Source organism: Sminthopsis crassicaudata, chromosome 1 (genome assembly GCF_048593235.1).
Source record: "Sminthopsis crassicaudata isolate SCR6 chromosome 1, ASM4859323v1, whole genome shotgun sequence".
Taxonomy (NCBI): Eukaryota; Metazoa; Chordata; class Mammalia; order Dasyuromorphia; family Dasyuridae; genus Sminthopsis; species Sminthopsis crassicaudata.
The window spans coordinates 31338085-31354809 of NC_133617.1; the positions used below are offsets into that span (position 1 = coordinate 31338085).

At 36.4% G+C, this 16725-nt stretch overlaps 2 protein-coding genes across 7 annotated transcripts in view; one reads left to right on the forward strand and one right to left on the reverse strand.

Moving 5' to 3' along the window:
- The window catches only part of RAD9B (RAD9 checkpoint clamp component B), a 45752-nt gene extending 40223 nt beyond the window's left edge, over window positions 1–5529 (reverse strand). Inside the window, exons 1-2 of one of the 2 annotated variants that reach the window (XM_074297508.1) lie at window positions 4879–5529; window positions 1346–1416 (exon numbers count right to left, since the gene is read on the reverse strand). In XM_074297508.1, the coding sequence (XP_074153609.1) occupies window positions 1346–1416; window positions 4879–4912 (105 nt within the window). In that variant the 5' untranslated portion in view covers window positions 4913–5529. The remainder of the gene's footprint in view (window positions 1–1345; window positions 1417–4878) is intronic. The other variant, XM_074297516.1, reaches the window with a different exon arrangement.
- On the forward strand, window positions 5058–16599 carry VPS29 (VPS29 retromer complex component). 5 transcript variants are annotated; one of them, XM_074297568.1, is made up of 5 exons: window positions 5197–5244; window positions 9012–9023; window positions 11458–11649; window positions 14584–14819; window positions 16098–16599. In XM_074297568.1, exons 1-5 carry the CDS (start codon window positions 5242–5244, stop codon window positions 16213–16215), a joined length of 561 nt encoding a protein of 186 aa, XP_074153669.1. In that variant the 5' UTR covers window positions 5197–5241; the 3' UTR covers window positions 16216–16599. The 5 variants fall into 5 exon arrangements, with proteins under 5 accessions (XP_074153664.1, XP_074153677.1, XP_074153669.1 ...); XM_074297563.1 differs by lacking the exon at window positions 9012–9023 and having other exon boundaries at window positions 5058–5265; XM_074297576.1 differs by lacking the exon at window positions 9012–9023 and having other exon boundaries at window positions 5112–5244.
- The last annotated feature ends 126 nt before the right edge of the window (window positions 16600–16725 follow it).

Genomic DNA, 16725 nt, shown 5'->3' on the forward strand with positions numbered 1-16725 from the left:
ACTGTAGTATATAAGCACTATGCTCTAATAGTTTTATTTATATAAAAAATACAATCTAGTACTAACCATAGGTGTTCCAGGGGGCTTGATGCTGGACCTTCTTCCTAGTACTACATTATGTTACTGAGTGATCTCATTACCTTCCAGGAATTTAATTATCATCTCAATGTTGAGGATTGTCAAATCTCTTATTCAGCCCTAAACTTTAATCTATCAGTTTCCCATGTCCAAATGCTTTTCAAACATCTTATAGTGGATTTACATTAAACATCTTAAATGCAACATGTCCAAAACTAAAGTCATTACCTTCCCCCCCTATACACTATGTCCCTTCCAAAGTTTTCTATACTATAGAGGGCAACATCATGCTCTTAGTCCCTCAGGCTCATAAGACCTAGAAGTAATCCTCAATTCCTCAGTATCTCCCTTCCCACCTTCCTTCTCATATCAAAGTCCACTGAATTAACCTTTGTAATATCTCTCAAATACATCTTCTTTCCTCTGATACTGCTACCATCCTGATGCAGAGCCTCATCACCTCAAATTTGGACTATTGGTTAGTCTGCCTCCCAAATCTCTCCCTTCTCCTACCCATCATCCATTTAATCAACAAAATGATTTTTTTAAAGCATTCTGTCATCCCCACACCTAATATGCTCCAGTGGTTCACTATCACCTCTAAAAGAAACTACAAAGTTCTTTGATGTTCAAAGTTCTTCGTAACCTACTTCCCCTCCCCACCTCTGCCCCTGCCTACACACCTTTTCAGTCTTTTTATACTTCATCCCCCTCCATACTCTTCAATGCAGTGATACTAGCCTCCTTGCTCTTTCTTGAATAAGACTCCAAAACTTGACTCCAGACACTTTGCTGACTGTAATGCTTTCCCTCATTTCCATCTACTGCCTTCTTTCAGTAAAACTCCATATTCCACAAAAAGCTTCTTAATTCTAATGCTTCCCTCCTGTTCCCCATTTCCAATTTATCCTATATAATTTGTACATATATGTTTCCATGTTGCCTTCCTCATTGTACTATGAGCATCTTAAGAACAGGCACTAATTTTTTTGCCTTATTTTGTATTCCCAGTGCTTAGCACATAGTAGGCATTTAATAAGTGTTGATTTTACTGACTGGAATGGCTCAAGTTAGCTATATTTGAGAAATTGTTTATTTTTTAAAAGAAGTTATATTTTTAAAACATTTAAGATAAGGAAAAAAGTTATAACAATGAAAGTAATTCTCTTGCATTTTTCATCTTATGGTGAACACTGAAATTGGATTAAGATCTCCAAAAGATTTCCTTTGCTTTTATATTTGATCTGTTAGGTTAATTTTTACTTACACCTTTTTCATTTGGATAGAGCCACAGATCCTCACTGATTCGAGCTAAAGCATGGATTGCTCTCCCAAACACTATAGAGAAAAAGAAGAGTGGTCTTTAAACTCTTTTCCTGTCATTAATGATAAAAATGCATATAGACTTCACAAAAAAAGGTGATTATATCTAATCAAATTAATAGATTTTGCAGTATCTTATTCAATAGACGGTATCAAAGATCCAGGGTCAATCTCCTATTATAGATACAGAGATTGTTGTAGAGGATAACTCCCATCATATGTTTCTGTGGGCCCTATCAAAGATAACACAGGCCTATATAAACCCTCTTGCATTTCCTAATCCAGAGTAGCTTTGCTATGTCTCTATGAAGAAGAAATAAGAAATTAATTCATTTTTGAAATCTCTTTGTTTATAGTTTTGTTTATTCGATACTGGATAACATGAGCCTCCATTTCATCTTTCAGCTGCCTTTCTTGGAGGCTTCAGAAGTAGGCAGCAATGATATGATTTTGCCTCACCTTTATATAAGACATGATTCCCACAAATCTACTGCTGTCAAATAATAGCACATTTTACAGCACTTAAAGCTCCCAAAATAAATTGTGCAGGTCACATCATCATCAATTTACAGAGGATGAAACTAAGGGGGTAAAGTGAACTGCCCAGGTAAGTTTTAACTAACAAATACAATATTTAACTCCTGATGTTAGGAGTCTAAAGAGATATGTTAGGGAATAGATATTCCTAACAAGTATGGGTTGCACTCATTGGTCGTTGAAGTTCAGTTCAACTCTAAAATTCTGTAAATACCAGTGCTCTTCACACTACACCTTGGTGGAGAGAGTAATGAATCTGAAATCAAGAGCCAGCTTTGAATTTGTCCTAAGACACTAGCTATGGACTTAGAACATGTGTCTGAACCTTTCTCAGCCTCAGATTCCTCATCTATAAAATCAGAATAATAATAATGCCTTCCTCAAAAGGTTGTTTTGAGAATCAAATGAAATGCAATTCATATGAGACAATAGCCATACTTTTAGACTCCCTATACTTGCCTTACTTTTGGAGACTCCCTATACTTGCTCTCAAATCTGTGTCCTAAATCATCAGAGAAGGACTACTAAGTTTCTAGGATATAAAATGTAGGAAATTACATCTTTTTTTTTCCTCAATAGTATTTTATTTTTCCATTGACATGTAAAGATGATTTTAAATACTCATTTTTATAAGATTTTGAGTTCCAAATTTTTTCTCCCTACTTCCTTTACTTCTTCCTTTACAGGTAAAGCTCATAGAAGTTATACATATAGCATCATTTAAAATATATTTCCATATTTGTCATGCTGTGAAATAAAATCTCAGAACAGAAGGCAAAAAAAAAAAAAATAACCCACAAGAAAGAAAAAGCAAACAACAAATAAAGAAGTGAAAATATTCAGTCTCCATATTTCTCCCTGGGGTTAAGAATGACATTTTCAATCTCAAGTTTATTGGAATTGTAGATGACTACTTCTAAAAGAACACCTCGCAATCCCTGCCTGTGTGTTTCCTTTTAATTTAGCCCGCAGATACAATTAGTTCTTAGCAAAGTTATTTACTAAAATGACTCAGTAAGAACAGCAACTACAAAACTAATAATATCCCCATACTAGATGCACTGGAATGGATGCACTCTTCTACAAATACATTCAGCATTGTATGGAAGAATGCTTGTAAGGGATACATTAGAAACATTTGTGGCCAAGACAACTCACAAATCCAGAACTTGAGGGACTTGATGTCTTTTCTTTCACAAAGCTTTCTCCTTTCCCCTCTTCCCTGGACATAATGTCTCTATTGGGCACGTGCTCAGCTGAGCTCCTAGAATTTTTTCTCCACAGCTTGTCTTTCAATTACCAGGACTAGCTTTCTTTTAACACCATAGGTGACTCTCTTCTTTGCTGCCAGATGTCCAGTCCTAGAAGCTGCTTTTGGTCTCAAGAGGTTACTCCCTGATATTCCTATCAGTCTGAAATATGGATCTCTGTTCCCTCAACAGTGCCCTGAAATATGGAACTGCTCTAAAACTGCTAGATAGGTTGTCTCTTTCTGGCCAAGAAGCCCTGCTACTAGATGCCAGGTTTTGAAACCAGTTATCATAATGTATAAGCTTTGTGATTTCATTAGTGATAACTCCAAAAGTGACAACTTCCATTCAAACAGATAAGCAACTCATTCATAACTTCTAGCCTGGAGGTTGCCTGGAAGCCTGAGCAGGTAAGTAACTATCTAAGATTATAGGGACACTATTTATCAGAGGTAGAATCTGAACACCTGCTGCTGCCAAGGCCCAGGCCTCTATCCACTCCACTGTATTGCGGATTATAGGTTTATAGAACATTAGAGCTGGAAAGAACCTTAATGCTCACGAAGTACATTTTACAGATTTCACAGTGAAGAAAAATAACTTCCAAGGAAGCATGAATTAGAAGGCTAAAATTTAAACTCAGTTCAAGTCATTATAGACCAGGGGTTCTCAAACTGCAGCCCGAGGCCCAGATGCGCCACTGAGGACGTTTATGCGGCCCGCCAGTTATGGCAAATGGGCTGAGGGCGGAGATAGAGTGGGAGCTTTTGTTTTACTATAGTCCGGTCTCCCACAGTCTGAGGGACAGGGAACCAGCCCCCTATTTAAAAAGTTTGAGAACCCCTGGTCTAGAGCCTTTACTCTTTTCAGTTCAGTTATGTTTCTGTCCTGTCTAACTCTCCTTTGGGGTTTTCTTAGCAAAAATACTAGAGTGATTTGCTATTTCCTACAGATGAGGAAACTGAGGCAAACAGGGTGAAGTGACTTGTCTGAAGCCAGATTTGAGCTCGGTGAGATGAGTCTTCCTGCTTCCAGGTGTGGTGTTCTGCCTGCCACGGGACCAACCGGCCACCCTTTTCCTCTGTTAATTATTCCCTCTTTTTCTCGTATATGTTTGTTTGCATGTTGTCTCCCCCATTAGATTATAAGCTATTTGAGGTTAAGAACTATCTTTTGTCTCTTTTAGCACAATGTCTGGCACACAGTAGGTGCTTAATAAATGCTGACTGAAATGACAACTATTATATTTTCAAGGACAAACATACAGGAAGAGGAAGGATTCAGCTACAAGACCATGATTTAAAGGTGAAAGAAGCCATAAAGAAATAGAATCAATGCTTGCCCTCATTTTACAGAGAGGGAAACTGAGGCTCATAGAAAGGACGCCCCTTGTCCAGGACTAAACAGATTTTAGGTGGGGTAGAGTCGCAGGAGTTCCATCTGGACCCTCTGACTCCCAATCCATAGTCACGGAATGTCCAAAGTATTCGGCCTACACTTGAGGCACACTGAGGCCCAGAGATGTTCCGCCACTTTCCCAAGAACACACAGCACGACACGGCGGGATCAGAATCCCAATCCGGGTCAGGTTTAGTAGGAGAGCTGACAGATTTGACCCTCGCCATTTTACAGAGGGGGAAACTGAGGCAGCTCCCCTGGGCCCGGAAGGCGGCTGGGTCGGCGGCGGCACCTTTCACTTGCTGGTTGTCCATCTCACACTTCATCTTCTCCAAGGTGGGGAGAGGAGTCTCCAAGCGGAGGGTACGGTCACAAGACCTCCCCAGCGCGAGCGACACCGCCCAGCGCGTGATCAGAAGCGCCCCGGGCTTCCCGCTCTTTCCGGGTCGGCCTCATCCCCGGACTTCCGGCAGTCTGTGTCCTCGCGCGTTGCCGCTTCGCCTAACGGGGAATCGAGACCTCTCCGGGCCGCCGTCGCCGCCTCGGAGCTGAAGCTCGTTTTCATTGGCCGAGCTCTCGGTGGGCGGGTTCCTAGGGAAGCTGAGGAAGGAGGCGGCGGCGGCGGTTGCTGTGGCGGAGCGGGGCCGGTGACAGGATGGTGAGAGCGGCGGCCCGAGGAGTAGTCCCGAGCGAGGAGGGAGACGGGGAGCGGGTGGAGGCGAAGGGAAGAAGCGGAGGCCGCGGCGAGTAGGAGTGGAAGCGGAGGGAGGACCCGCACCGGCTCCGGCCGTGTCAGGCCCGGGCTCCCGAGCTGCGTGGCCCTGGGGAGCGGAGCCCGAGGGGTGTCTCCTACTCGGCCCCGGGACAAGCTCCCTGCACCGCTTCGCCGCCCTCCCCGGCCAGCAGTTTCTCCCGAGTCACGAGACCCGTGCCCCCAGCCCCAGGCCGAGGGTCACTGGCGGGGAGGCCGGACGCCGGGGTCCGCCGCGTCACATGATCACTCAGCCAGAGGCACTCCCGGGGCCTTAGCTGGGAAAGGAGCCGGGCCGGCGTCCTCTGGCCTCCTATCCGTGACAACCTCGGCGGCGGGAAGGTCTGGTCTCCCCCGCGTAACCGCAGGCGAGCCCCTTCCCCCTTCCGGGACCCCTAAAACCTTTCGGTTATCGAATCAGAACGGGGAGGGGGGCTTTTAGAGATAATTTGCCCCAATGGGGGGGAAATAGAAGGAGCAGAGCTGAGATTCGAACCCCGAACCTCTCCGATCCCTCTTGTAGCGTTCTTAACCCCTTCCGGGTCTGAAACTCTCGGAAGTCTCAGCGGCCTTTTGCGACAGGCCTGTCATATGCCTCCCCCTAGGTTAAGTCATATGCCTCCGAGATTATGCCGAATATTCAAGTATTTTATTTCTTTATGGCCTTGGGGATGAGTGGCTTAATCTGGGCCATTCAGCTTTCGAGTAAGTTTGTGGCTGGATTTGAACCGAGGTCCACCTGACTTTGGGACCGGCACTGTCCTTGGAGCCAGCCACCTAGTTGCTCGGAGTATTAAGCAGAAATTGATTTCCAGTTTCCATTTCAAATTCTTTGAAGAAAGGGACTTTCTTAGAATGGAAGGGGTCTCCTGGTAACTGCTACTTTCTGCCTGGGTAACTTTGGGCAAATCCCTCTTTCAGACCCTCACTTTGCTCACCTGTGAAAATAAGGAATTGGGAGTTCCCTGAAACCTTCTCATGAACCTTTTGGTTTTCCGGTGAACCCTTCTGAGAATGGTGTTTTTAATGAATAAGTTAAAACATAGTATTACAGGAAACAAATTATATTGAAATGCAGATAACAATTTTAAAAAAGAATCCTACAAATAAAATTTTTTAAGCATCCTAAAGTAGATGTCTTGTGAGATACCTTTGATTATTGAGGGTTTAGATAAATTTTTCTATTGAAGGCGTATTAAGCAGTATTAAACTCTGGTCTTCCTAAGTCAGGGGTTCATAACCTCAGTTCCTGGATCATCAGGGGTCAATAGATCAGTTTTAAAGTATCCCTGAAGATGGCTGGGAAGAAAATTGCACTTTATTTTCCCTTGCTTCTAAATCAAATTTAGTATTTTCTTCAGTTATTTAAAAACATTATTTTGACAAAGGGATCTGTAGCTTTACTGGTTTTCCAAAAAGGTGGATCCTTGGCATAAAAAAAGTTAAGACTTTTCTTAAATTTGATGATCATAATAATGGACAATTATATCATTTTAAGATTTTCACTCATTTAATTAAAAAGTTACAAAAGTCCTTGTTTTTGTTTTGTTTGGTTTTTTTAGGGTCTATTAGAGCAACCTAGAAATTTTTTTTTATTTGTATTAGTTTGAGATTAAATTGTATCTTCCAACACGTGTATAATTTGCATTTTTAAATTTCCTGAGATGTATGCAATCTACCTTGCTTTTTTTTTTTTTTTAAGTATATTGAAGATCAAATTGGCTGAAAAAGTCTTTGTCCTGGTTTGGGTCGTTAACTCCAAATTGAATTGCTTCTAAATTCTAACCTATAATCATTATAAATCTTTTTTAGTGTTGTTTCTTCTTTGTACAATGAAGGTGCTAAATTAATGGTGGTAATTTATATTGTTTCTAGTGTGCTTCTCCTTTGATATAAAAGGAAAAATAATTGCACAATAACAGTAAGCAAACTCTCTTCATGGGGGAGAGGAAATAAGAAATAAACCATATTCATGTTTTCAAAGTCATAAATCTAAGAAACTAATAGGTAAGCATTAGATCCATAAGTACAGCAGATTTGTCACATTAATAGGAAATGAGCATATAGCATTTTTAGGTAACTAAATTGGATCATCACTTTTTTATTTGAAGTTGCAGGGAGAATTAATATAAGGTTAATTGTAACCTTAACCATTACTTTTATGCTTTGAAGCTCATTTGCCACAGAAATTCAGTAATCAATCACATACATATTTAGTATAAATATTAAAATTCTGGGAGCAAAAAGCTTCTATGTGGGGAAGATTTGACTTAGCTAGACATATTTTCCTTGTTTTTGTTATGATCTTCCTCCTCCACCCCTATCCTACCTAAGGAGGATTGTTCTTTGTAACTCCAAATACCTATAGTTACTTGAAAGTTGCAAATACTTAATAAATATTTATTGAATTGGATTAAATTCAAAAGGCATTTAAGTTGCTTGTTCCTGGTTTTAAAGGAATAGAAATTAGACCAATGATGCTTTAGGAACCTCGTAGGTGAGAAAATACCTGTCAATCCAGGTAGGCACCTTCTTTACCACATAAAATAAAAGAGAATTGCCTATGGCCCCAGTTCTCAATGTGTGCCTCATGCACCCCTTAGAGTCCCTAAGGTCAAAATTATCTTCATTCTTATATTAAAACCTTCCTCCTCAATTCTCCCAGTACATATTTATGTGAGGCTCTATTTTCTTCATACTCTTAACAACATAATGTAACAGGTTGAAATGCAGAGCAAATATGATAATCCAACTGTCTTCTATTAATTCAGACATTAAAGGGGTTTACAAAATGCCACTCTTCTCATTAAAGTTTTTTTCTATAAAAATGTGGTGTTTATATTAACATGTAATGGGTTTTATTATTGATATTAATGAATTACTAAACTTTTTAAATTATCAATTTAATTTCTAAAACTAGCATATAATAGATATCAATAGGAAATAAAAGCTCTTGTTTTTAATAATTTTTACAAGTTTAAAGAAGTCCTGAGACCCAAAAATTTGAGAACTGCTAACCTGTGGCACTGAATATATATGTATTGCCAGAACATGACAGGGTGCTGAACTTGAAGCAGTGTTCATTTCACAGCACAACACTGCCTTTCATCATAGTGTGTGTGATAAGGGATCCAGATCTGGCCTCAGTATAATTTGGCAACCATTAGAATCAGTTGAAGATTATGGTATTGCTGAATTAGTACCTTCTAGAGGAATAATTGATTATTTAACCCCATATGAATCTTCAAACACAGGTTCCATTCATGTGACCATTGATAGGAATGTCTCCATTTTTGCCATTTTAGATTCTAGATTGAACTGAAAGCTAAGCATAATAAATCTGGAACATGTAGGGGATGTAGGGGATCACTGGGGAGGAAAGAATGTTGGAAAGGATCTGTAGCATAGGCCTTAAAGGGAAAAAATAACTTCCAAACTAGTTTAATAAGATTAAAATGGTTTCTTTTGATATCATTTTGAGCACGGTGTGAGCAAAGCTGATTTTTTTTTAACATTTTCCTTCATAACACTCAAAATTCATTAACAGTTTGCATATTTATTTGGCTAAAGGTTTTAAATTTTTATTTTCTTTTGCTTTCTTTTGTTTAACATTGGTCATGTTTCACCCTTTTTTTCATTCCCCTGTCTGCAATCAACTTCTTCATTCCAATCAGGCTGGGCACAGAGTAAGTTTCTTCTTGTAGCTCCTACTAACATTGGTGGTGGGTGACTGACTCAGAGCTATTAGAGAATCTTAATGAGGTACAGATTTCTGAATTTTTCTTGTTGGTATATTATTCTTAGGTTTCTTACCCTTATTCTGTCAGGGAGAGGTAAATGATTACATTCAGATCCTTTAACTAATTGGTTCTTAGGCTGTCATTAACTGTAACTTCTATTTTAAAATAGACTAGACTTTTGCTATAACATAACTTTCTGAAGTGTGAGTTTAGGGATAAGTTAAGTTCATTCAAAGGCACTTGGTACTTACTCAGAGTAGCAGAAATATTCGTTAGAACATTGTTTCATTTACTGTATCCCATATCATGAATTTAGGAGATACTGTTATAACAAGATTCTAGTGTACTTCCCCACTACTTTGAGTTCATCTTTTTGTATAACCATGACACATTTGTTTCCAGACTCTTAATCGCTTACTCTGGTTCAAGTGTAGTATACCTTGAGGATAATGCACTGCATTTTATAGCCTGTTAGCCTGTTGAGATCATATATAAGGAAATTATCATGAAGACATAGCATTTAACCTGTTTAAAGTAAATAGTCTATTCTTACCTAAATATATATTTTTGAAGTGTTTATGGAAGCATATGGTCTTTTGTGATTTTTTTTTTTTTTAGTTTAGGCATCTCTTTTATATGACCATCTATTTTTTTTTTTGTTATTTCTCAAATACAGTGTCCTACATTAACTGTCTGTATTTCAACCCTACTCTGAGGGGATCAACTGCCCTCTTAGAGTGAAGAAGATTATTTGGTCCCTAGACATTTTCGTATGCTCTTCAGAAAGGGCAAAAATATGCAAGTGATTATTGGCATTTGTGCCCCAAGATCTGGATGAAACAATTCAGTGGATTCAGGCCATTGTATTATTACACCACCTAAAATAATGGTACTTCTCTTTTTCAAAAAGAAGCTTCCTTAACAAAAAATAATGGCATGGAAATATTGTCATCCCCTGTCACTCTGCTGTCACTCCCATGTCTGATAACAGTTCATTTTGCTTTTCAGCTATTTTGATTTTTTTGTTGCGTAATGAAATCCAGCTGCTTTCAGTGAGCATTTTAATTTGCATGAACAACTAATTTACAAACTTTGTGGTGACCAAAGTGTTTGCACACATCTCAGATCTCCTATGTGTATTTTATACCATATTGAAAATTTTAGTATTTTCTTTAAATTTAGAAATGAATTTTTAAAAAGTGTCTTTTCTGACTTATGGAAAAAAGTATATATGTATATGAACATATATACACATACATATATATATATATATATATATATATATATATATATATATATATATATATATATATATATGTTTTACGGTTAGGATTTAAAAGGATAGGACAACTAATTTCTTTGCACCTACTTGAATAAATTGATTTCATGGTCTTATAGACAATGTATAAATTTACCTTTATAAAGACTTTGGCGATATTTCATGAAGGGACAAAAAGAAATAATGCTTTTTGTGTGGAACCTTTGGAAAACCAAAATAACATTTCATGACTATTACTATTATGGTAATTATTTTCTTGCTTTTTAATATTGTAACAGCAAAACTTTTATCATAGAAGCTATGTTTTAATTATAATCAATTTCTCTTATAGATTACTAGCTTAACAAAATAAAGTGGTTAACTTTTAGAAGCTAGTATACTTGAAAACTTGTGAAAATATATTATTTTGCATTTAGGAATTATAACTGAGGTAAATAAGCAGATAAAACAGGTGAGAAGGAAAATGAAAAATATAGAAGAATGTGATGTAAAACTATCAGTTTACTATTGATGTTTTTTCATATCTCTGGTAGTAGCCAGTATTTTTATACCTTTTCAAAGCATTATTATTGTTATAAGGTAAGGTAATGAATAACCTTATTTTGTTATCTTTTTCAATAAGCTCAGGCAATTAGGAAAGCTTGTGGAATTGCATTAATGTTCTCCTTTGCCATCTTGAAGTCCTTTTGGAAATGTACAAAACATGGGACATTGTGTCCTATCAGCTTTCTGATAATTCAGGTTTTCAAAAAATCCCATATTCCACAGCTAGGAAGAAGGAATTTTTTATCTTTCACTTTTCGTCTTTAGCTTATTATAGTTTTCAAATGGAACAGTGCAAAAATGCTCATTTTATTCACTCTATGTGGAAAACATGCATTGTGTAGGATTTGTGACAAAGACAAAACCTGCTTAATTTGGAGCTGAGGAGGACCAATGAATTCCTTTTAAGGGTAATTTTGTATTGAGTGAGAATGATTTCTAGTTTTTCTTGAATCTTTTTTTGTTATGTTTTATTTTGCTATTTGTTGAATATTGTTTTCCCTCATACAACATCTTGTTTAATATATGTTATTGTTTCATACCCTGACACCTAATAAGTTGGTGTTAGTATTAGGAGATCTTCACATCCCCCATCGATGCAACAGTCTGCCAGCTAAATTCAAAAAACTGCTGGTCCCTGGAAAAATTCAGCACATTCTCTGCACTGGAAACCTTTGTACCAAAGAAAGTTATGACTATCTAAAGACTCTTGCGGGAGATGTTCACATTGTTAGAGGAGACTTTGATGAGGTGATGTATTTTTACTATTTTTTTATTTAATTTTTTTTTTTTTTTACTTAATTTTGAGTAAAAATGGTTTTGCTTTCATTCCGAATTTACCATCTTTTTTTTTTTTTTTTAACACTTATTTTCAAAACCATCATTTCAATTGTATCTAAATTAAATGGCCCAGCTAGAGAGGAAGCCATGTTCTAGTAATACAAGAAAAAGAACAAGATTTAAGAGACTGGGGGGTCTCACCCAACCCTTTCACGGAGTAATTGTATGCCCTTTGGCAAATAAGAGGCTTGTACTAGAAAATCCTCCTGTTTTCTTCTGGCAGTTAAATTTTGTGACCCTGCTGTGAATAGTGTGTATTTCAGGTTTCTGGAATTACTGATAATCATACATAACATTTTCTTGTACAAATAAATTGGTGTCATGAGTGATATAATTTATTTGCATCATGAAAAAAGTACTGGAAGTGATTAATGACTGTGTTGATGAATAGCAATGATGCATGCCTCTTTCTTGTTAAAAGAAAGGCTGTACAGGTGAAAATGAACCATATAGCCATCATTCCCAACCTCATGCCATATGCATGCTAGCTCTTTGACTAAGTTACTGATAAAGAGAAGTGTTGAACAGAATCAGTCTAAGCAAAGATCTCTGAGGCACTGCACTGAAAATTGCCTAGTCAGATATTGAATTTTTCATGATTATTCTCTGAAACTAAATTATTCAGTCAGTTCCAAATAGCTCTGGTTGTACTATCATCTAGTCTACATTTCTTTTTCTTTTCTACATGATTCTTTGAAATCATGCTGTTTTTTTCTAGCTACTCACTATCTTTGATAATACATTCTAGCATTTTCCCAGTTATCAGTAAAACTATTGTCCTATACTGTAGTTTTCTCAATTCTTTCTCTTCCCTTAAAACAAAACAAAACAAAAAACTTTGAAACATTTTTTATCCCTACTTTATTCCCCAGTCTTTCAAATATTAATGACAATCATTTAATGGTCACATCTGCCTATTCTTTTACTGTGTTATGGGTGGGCCTGACTCATCTTGATCCCTGCATAGTTTTGGTCTGAAATTGGAACAAAATGAGTCACTAGTAAACAATTTTGCAATTAGCAAAAGAAAGTTTACTTAGCCGTAGGAGAGGAAAGACAGTTGGAATAGAGAAGTGATCTTTATCTAGGCTTCATCTTTGATTCATTGAGTACATGTTATCTAATCTACTGATCTCTAGTCACAAACTAGAGAAAGTAGCACCAATCCCTTTTCCTTAGGCTATTTTATATCCAGGAACACCGGAAGCTCCATTAAACGTCCCCAGTTTTAGAGCCCTGAGGCAACTAAATCTTGAGGTAATTTCAGTCCCTTTTAAGGAAAAATTGAGCTGATTTACATAGAAGAAGAGGAAAGAGTATTAGGATTTTGCTCCCACCACACTGACTAATAAATAGCTTCTGTGGGCCTGATGACTAGAATGCATTATCAAGCTGAGTAGTATTTCCTCACTAACATTGGCAATAAATTCTCTATTAGCTTTGTTGTGGTCTTTCCCTGGCAAAAAGAATAAACAAGAGGCAGCTAGGTGGCACAGTGGATAGAGCACCAGCCCTGAATTCAGGAGGACCCCAGTTCAAATGTGGTCTCACTTAACACTTCCTAGCTGTGTGACCCTGGGCAAGTCACTTAACCCCCAGCCTCAGGAAAAAAAAAAAAAAAGAACAAACAACAACCCAGAAGCAAAATGAAAATTCATCTACTCACTGTGCTTATAAAATCATCCTATTCGAACTCTTTTTTTGTCCTGGGCTTTTTTTTGCCAACCTTACTTCATTCTGAGCATTAGTATACCTGACATCGTTCTTAGAAGACCAGGCTATACTTTATACTTATTACTTTATTTATGATCTTGTTAGCTTCCCTTGTTTCCATATTATGTACATTTTTAAAAATATCTAAGTTAGTGAATTGTCTTTGCATCCATATAAGCCTTTTAAGAAAACTCATTTTTATTCCTCATCAGAATTTCATTCTGGACAGTTTCCTAACCCTTATGGCAGACCATCTGTAATACCCTTTTGAAATCTGCTCTCATAAAATCTAGTATATATCAAACTATGCCCAGCTTCCCCATACTGTATTATGAACTCCTAGAAAAATTGCTTTCTCCAAGTTTTCAATCATTTTCACCCTAGCAACCAATTCCTTCCTGTTAGTGAAAAACCAGATCTAAGATAAGATTCTTTCTTATTGGTTCCTTTAACTGTTGAAGAACTAAGTTATTAAGGTCAGTAGTGAAGTTATATTAAATGTTGTGCTTTTGGCAGCTCAACAGATGTATGTACTTGAAGTTCCCCATACCTGTTGTACCTTGCTTTTCTGCCAAACTTGTGATGTTTCTTGAACTCACCCTATTAATCTGCCTCTTTTCACTTTAGTTCTTAATAAACAGTGCTTACCATTTACATTACTTCCCCTTTTTATCTGACTTCCTTTTTTCTTTTTAATGATCCCTAATCAGAGCTATAGCCTGGTAGATCCTATTCCACTAAGTTTCTGATTCCTATAAGGTCAAATTTGCTTTAAAGAGAGTTTGATAGAGAAAAAGACAATATAATGTTCAAGTTCACTTTTCTAAATGATTAATCTGCACTTTTTTTGTTTTTTCTTGGAGACATCCAGCATTATAGATCAATTTCTATTAATTAACAGACATTTTTAAATGTTTAAAAAACCTTTAAAATATTTAATAAATATTCAAAATATTTATTAATAAATTTTTAACAATAAACAAAATGTATTTAGTGTCTACTAAGTGTATCTAAAATAAATATATAAATATGAGACAGAGTCCTGCTAATTTATTGGGAAAAGGATGATTTTTTTTTAAATGTCAGTACTTCTAAAATGTGTGTGCATTCTGTATGTTTGTTTTCTCTTAGAATCTGAATTATCCAGAACAGAAGGTGGTGACTGTTGGGCAGTTCAAAATTGGTTTGATCCATGGACATCAAGTAATTCCATGGGGCGATATGGCCAGTTTAGCATTGCTGCAAAGGCAGTTTGATGTGGACATTCTCATTTCAGGACATACACACAAATTTGAGGCCTTTGAACATGAAAATAAATTCTACATTAATCCAGGATCTGCCACTGGAGCATACAATGCTCTGGAAACGTGAGTAGTGATATTATTTTTGTTTGTCGGTGTTTTATTAGCATTAACCTAAACTCACAAAAGAAGAAAAAAAGTAATCATTTACATAATACTGATTCTTCTTTGCCTAGAAACTTATTTTTCCTTTTTTGCAAACTGTATTTTTTTTAATGTTTATTGATTGTTTTGGGGCTTTGTATCACCAGAATTTCTTCCAGGGTCACTCCTATCCCCATCCCCACTCCCCCAATAAACTATTTCTTATGCCAAATAATACATTTAAAGAAAAAAAAAAAAGGAAAGGGGGGGGGAACCCAACAAAAGTAATTAATACATTAAAAAAGCATTACCACATCCATGAACCTCCTACTTTTAAAAAGGAATAGGGTAGGAATATCTTCTTATGTCCCTTCTTTCAGGCCATGTTTGTTCTTTGTAATTTTATAACTTTTTTTTTTTTGTTCTTTCCATTTATATTGTTATACTCGTTTTATATGTTGTTTACTTGGCTCTTGTTTTCTTTACTCTGCATCAAACATTTAGTTTTCATACTATATTCTTCATATCCATTGTTTTTTTTCCCCCTCTCAGGTTGGGGTTAAGTGACTTGCCCAGGGTCACACAGCTAGGAAGTGTTAAGTGTATGAGACCAGATTTGAATTCAAGGCTGGTGCTCTATCCACTGCGCCACCTAGCTGCCCCCATATCCATTGTTAACAGCACATGAAATAGTCCATTACATTTATGTACCGCAATTTGTTTATCTATTTCCCAATCAATAGATATCTATTTTACCTCCAGTTCTTTGCTATTATAAATATTTTGCTTTTTATGGGGACTTTCTTCTTATCAATGGCCACCTATATATATTCACCTAGTAGTGAAATCAATGGATCAAAAGGTTTGGATGTTTAAATCACTTTATTTGTATAAGTCCAAATTGCTGTATTGAGTCACAGTTCCACCAGCAATATATTAGTGTGCCTGTCTTCCCAATAATCTCTCCAACATTTTTGCAAATTTATTGGTTGTGAGGTAAAATTTCAGTATTGTTTTGATTTTCATTTCATTTATTAGTGACATAGAGTATTGCTTTCATGTGATTGTTACTAGTTTACATTTCTTCTTTTGAGAATTCTTTTTCATATCTGTTAACTACTATTATCTAATAGAACTGATTACCTTTTAATTTGAGGATCTACAACCAGATTTATCATTGAATACTATTTTTAAATTGTTAATTTATATAGTAATATTCCTGCTTTAAATATAAAGTTAACAATTTTTTTTCTCTTGTAGAAACATCATTCCTTCATTCGTATTGATGGACATCCAGGCGTCTACAGTTGTCACTTATGTATATCAACTTATTGGAGATGATGTGAAAGTAGAACGAATTGAATATAAAAAATCCTAAAGCAGTCCTCCTGGTGATTTTTTTTTTTCATTCCCCTATTCTAATCAAGTAATTAAGCATTCAGAAGTCACAAAATTGTGACTTTTAAAAGTATTATGCATTATGCAAAAACTAAAATCTTTTTGGTGATACATAAATTTGCTAAAGCTTATTGTAAACTAAGAATGTATTTAGTTTTTAGGACATGATTTCTAAAGAATAACTTGTACCACATGATAAATGGATGTATGGAAAAAAAAAAAAAAAGTTTAGCTCTGTAAATATCTTCAATGTTAACATACAAGCCTTTGTTACCAACATAGTGCATGAATAGAATTCCAGACTGCCTCATTGTATACACTATCCTCCACTTTATACTGTAATAAACACTTAACCTTTCACTTATTTTTCCTTGATAATTTGTGTTTTAATATTCAAGCTTGAAAAAATGATGGATCAAATGAAAACATGAGTAGGGACTTTAGGAAAAGGTGATTTTTATAATCTCTTTGAGTAACAAAGGCTGTGTGA

Coding starts and splice junctions, on each gene's coding strand:
- VPS29 (XM_074297555.1), top strand. CDS start 8,955: ATGTTTCACCCTTTTTTTCATTCCCCTGTCTGCAATCAACTTCTTCAT. Junction 9,024..11,457: donor CCAATCAGGCTGGGCACAGA/GTAAGTTTCTTC, acceptor ACACCTAATAAG/TTGGTGTTAGTATTAGGAGA. Junction 11,650..14,583: donor TTAGAGGAGACTTTGATGAG/GTGATGTATTTT, acceptor GTTTTCTCTTAG/AATCTGAATTATCCAGAACA.